Source organism: Myxocyprinus asiaticus, chromosome 13 (genome assembly GCF_019703515.2).
Source record: "Myxocyprinus asiaticus isolate MX2 ecotype Aquarium Trade chromosome 13, UBuf_Myxa_2, whole genome shotgun sequence".
NCBI lineage: Eukaryota > Metazoa > Chordata > Actinopteri > Cypriniformes > Catostomidae > Myxocyprinus > Myxocyprinus asiaticus.
Window position 1 is genome coordinate 40,589,659 of NC_059356.1, and position 4,947 is coordinate 40,594,605.

At 39.6% G+C, this 4,947-nt stretch overlaps 1 protein-coding gene across 1 annotated transcript; it reads right to left on the reverse strand.

Annotated features, from left to right (window-relative positions):
- Positions 1–1,009: 1,009 nt before the first annotated feature.
- eve1 (even-skipped-like1) lies at positions 1,010–2,111 on the reverse strand. Its single transcript, XM_051715467.1, is given in 3 exon segments — positions 1,010–1,060; positions 1,063–1,443; positions 1,848–2,111. Coding segments are annotated over 3 exon segments (696 nt in total).
- Positions 2,112–4,947: the final 2,836 nt, after the last annotated feature.

Sequence of the window (4,947 nt, forward strand, 5' to 3'; positions counted from 1 at the left end):
CTTTGTGAGCCCCATAGAGTTTGATCAAGGTCTGTGAAGCTTTGGAGTCTTAGACAATGCTCCATCCACCTGTTGATGTTTTGTCTGGTCACAGGCTATTTGTTTTTAGATTTTCAAGATCATAATTCAGCAGGTTGTGTCTAGGATTGAGTATAATGACAGGAGCTTTGTGTCTGTAATTTAATAAGTGGTCTTTTAGATTACAGTGCTGGTTGGTCAACAGGTTGTTTTAAATGGATAACAAAAGTCTTGGTTTAAATTAATGGGAGACTGTCAAGGCTTGAGGCCAGTAATAGGCAGGACATTTTTTTATTGTTTTCAGTCCTTCCACATTGCCCCATTGTTAATTTTTAGTTTATCTGTCAAATAATATTTTTTAAAAATTTAATGTTTCCATAAATATTTTAATAGATTTGTCATATATATATTTTAAGGAAATAAGCAAAACCATTAAATATTACAGTACGAAAAATATCAAAACCACAGAAAGAATTGTAGGTAACCTACACCTCTCAACTGACTATCTAGATTCTGAATTCCTACTGTACAAATACAGATGCACTATTACAGTTGCCATAAAGTCAATAAAAAATGCCATTTGCAGCCTATTTTACTTTTGCAATGTAATGCATTTCTGAGTGAAACAGGATATACTAGAATATAAAAAATTTAGGGTTTTATTTTATCTGTCAGGATTGATTGGAATGTGAAAAGTGGGCATTACATTACTAGGATGCTGAAACAATTCAGTAGTTATTTGGCTATTGGTTAACATTATCCAATAACCTGCAAGGTTGTCAGCAGAAAAGGGAGGTTGTTTCAGAGGAAGAACAAGTTATTACATTTTGATCAGAAGATCATGAAGACATACATATTTTTCTTTGGAATAACATGCACCAATGAACCATTCGCAATGAGCCCAGGGACGTGCTTTAAGAAAGTCCTTTTTTATTTAATTTAGACTTTAACATGTCATCCTCTTCACTGAGACAAAGTCACCTTTTCCCTATTATCCTGAAGCACTGCCAAAGGTTTTGGGCTGCGTGCCTGTCCTAGCCCCAGGCTGGATCCCCCTCTAGCTTTAAACAGTTGATCTGGTCTCCAGTGAAAGCAGTGGGGACAGGGGCATCCTGCAGCATGGTGCATTGTCTGGACAGGGGAGTAGAGAGCCGGCTGTGGAAGTCCACCTAGCCAGGACGAGGGAGGGAGCGGCAAAGTGTCCATTGGCCTTGTGGTAGCATTGTAAGGGCTTGAGAAACTGGAGATTCTGCCCATGCCCAGATGAGAGTAAAGATGAAGAGGTATGTGAGGTAGCATGGGGTAGGGCAGTCCCGCCGCCGCCTGACTCACCATGAAGGCACATAGGTTTGGATCCAGTGAATTAGGCCAGTGCAGACTGTGACGCTGCCGCTTGTCCTTCATCCTTCGGTTCTGGAACCAGACCTACAATGTAATGGTAAGGAGTTCAGTGACGGACAATGCATGTTGGTGGGCTTAGGTGTGTAGAAGTTTTCCATTTCAGCAGGGACAGAGATCAGGTCTCTGATTTTTAGACCCAGTGAGTTGAGTAGGTCTACTTTTTTTTTTGTCTGTAACCCTCACACAAAACACATAAAACAACCAACCCTCACAAATATATACTGTATATAAATATAGTGCTGTCTTTCATAAATAGTAGAAACTCTTAATAGTAGTAGTCAGTCTTTAAGATATTAATTATTTTATTGCCACTTTTACAGGAAAACGCATATTTAAATGCACTTAAAATGTTGCTTGATGGTCTTGAGAAACTTTTGTTAGGCCAATTCTACACGTGATAAAAAGGTCTACATCATGAATTAGCCTACCTTTATAGTGGTCTCGGGCAACTTGAGCGCTGCCGCCAGTTCACATCGTCTAGGTCGAGACACGTAACTTTCTTTGCAGTATTCTTGCTCAAGACGGCTCAGCTGCTCCCGTGTGAAAGCAGTCCTGTGCCGACGACTCTGGTCTATCCCGTTCAGTAGTGAAACACGAGCACATTCTTCTTCTCCTTGGTCACTGTCAGCATGAGCAACAGTAGACACTGGCGACTCCCTGCCCTCTGCTACTGAAAAGTGAACATTAGGCATTCGTTGACTTTGCACAGATGTCTATACCATTTAAAATGTGAACGATATTTCAGGGTCTCCCGAGTTAAGCAGTTTTAAATCGTAAAAGTTCAATAAGATTGTCAGAGTCATACATTTTGCAGGCGTTTCCCAAACTAATAGATGACACAAAACCTTAAATTCATCAAAAATCATATGTTACACTGATAACATTGGTAGGTTGATATTGTCTAGGCTATATAGTGAGCCATACCAAGACAAATATTACTTAAATGGGTGTCGGTGTGACACGACAGATGGTGGCATGAAGGCCGCGTTTTCGATCGACTTTACTCTCCACAAACTGCTGTTAAAATATGGATCTTGTACTCACACATTTTACCGTTGATATCCACCGATAGTAATCCAAATATTTCCCAAGTGGATTTTCACAGGCTTCTCATTATCCACGAAATGGTCCAGGACCAGGCCCCCCAAAAAGGAAAGAATTATCTCTTTATACCGCCTGTCTTCCGAGCCAAGTTCGTTTATGAGGGGAAAGATGACTTGTTTTTGTAGTCGCTGTCCACCCCCCTCCCCCGGTCTGCATCTTTCAGGTCGTCCCATCTTGTACTAATGAGAGACGCGCTCTATCCGCAGAGGCGCCGCCTGGGCGCGCGTACAAAGGGAGGTGTCAAATTGTCTTTGGTCTCCGACTGGCCTTTGTACTTTTGTTATGGAGTATTAAGATCGACCTCCCTTTGCGTACTGTCACAGTGGCTTCCCTGTTGAGATAGGCCAACCCTGATTGTTCCGTGGCGTTTGATGTTTGTATTTTTGGAAGTCAATCATTAGAATCCTAATGTCTTTAAATTGCAGAGGTCCACATTTTATAAAAGAGATGAAAGCTTTTCAGAAGCAGTACAAAGGCTTATGTCACCTATGACGTTGGCACGTGAGATTAAGTTTTAAAAATGTAAAAAAAAATTCCCTGAGCAATCGAACATTTATTATAGAAGTAATCCCGTTTCCAGACAGAATGCTGGCATTGCTTGCACTTTCTTACACAAACAATCAAATTTGTCTTTTAACTTCTGTCTGGGATATGGGCAAAACAAACTGTGCAATTAAATTAGCATGTCAAATGTTCCAATTCACTGCAGATACAACTTGTATAAATCGATCCGTCAGTAATCAGTTTTGAACACATGTATAATCTATAGAGATCACTAACGAGTGAAACGGATCAAAGCATATTAATAAAAGCTTGCGACTTATTGTAGCTATACTTGTGGTTTCACCTTCCATTTAATATAGCAAAGGAGAAAAAAATTTCGCTGTTTGAGGAATCGGTTTGATTGCCTGACCGCAATATAGGAAGATAATTCCTAGATTCGTTTTTCAGCCTTTTATTTTCCCCATAAATATTAAATTATATGTACCTCGAATCAAATGAAATGGAAAGTAACATTCAAGGTTAGTTTGACAGTGTTATGCTTTCCAAGTCACTGCAGAACAGTGAGATGAACTAGCATTAAAACAAACTATTCAACTACACAACATTTTAAATGTAAACTTTCATACTTTATAAATAAGAGGTGTTTAAACTTACTTGACCACATATGTAAGTCTGCACCTCATTCGCTCTCTATTTCCAATACATATCACCATGGACTGTCACCTATAACAGCTGCCAGCATAGATTTAAAAAAAAGAGGCTGTGGCATAGCCTATCCCAGAATAAATGCTTCCATCCCTGGCTCTCCAAATATCAAACTGACCGATGGTTGTATTGTTATACATCACTGCTTTGATCATTTGTCTGTTGGGGAAAGGCTCCGCCAAGGCTGTAAGCTATACCTGTAGCCTGGCGCATTTATCGCATATAGGTGACAGAAATTGCACTTTTATGTACAGACCAAATTCTGTCGCCTGTAAGGCACTGTTAAAAACTACGGGAAACTTTTTTTGTCTGCTCTGTGAATTTGAGGGTATATGATGATTTTACTAAACCTCACATTATCTGATTTGATAGTTAGTCATGCGTTTTAGGATTTTATTCCACACAAACCACGACAACATTGGCTGATTATGACTTTATAAACACTTATTTTTTTGGCACTATGGTATTGAAGCAATTTTACTATAAGGTATTTGAAAAACTGTAGCCTACGTTTTAACGCACCTACATTTACTGTACACACTTATTCCAATGCTTCCATGCCTGAGAGAGTGTTGGATTTCAGAATCGGTAGACCATGACTGGAGCCCAGCCATCCACGCAAGCTGACACGGAAACCGACACTGTCATAGATGCAACAAGAGAGTATTAGGTTTATGTGTTTGTTAAGGGTAGCATGTGTCTGTTTTGCTCACCTCTCATTTGCTTTTAGGACACTATTAGTTGGTTTAGGTTAGGAGGTACATTTTACTCATTAAAACCTCTAATATTAAATTTAAACATCTCCTGTGATTACTACTCCATTTCACTCGCGTTTGGCGCGCCCCTCCCCCAAATGTTGTCATCATGGTCACATAATGTTCATGAGATCAGGCTGGACACATCATCACCATTTACACCTGGTTGTAATATGCAACCAGGTGTGTTGAGATTTGGAGGGGAGGGTCCCTGATTTAATGATGGCATACATCAATCACCCTGTTACTGCTACTGCTAATGGCAAAAAAGTTAAAGAAAAGGCATGAAAGAAATTCTCGGAAATCGGTGCACTGGTTAATCCAGTTACACTTACATTTAATCTATAACAAATATGGTGTTTTTAACAGAATTCTCAGTTATGTTAGTGGATTATTAACTGAGCTGTGCGTGCTTCTCATCTATGTCGCTGCATGTTGATATCGGTCATACTGAAAAAGT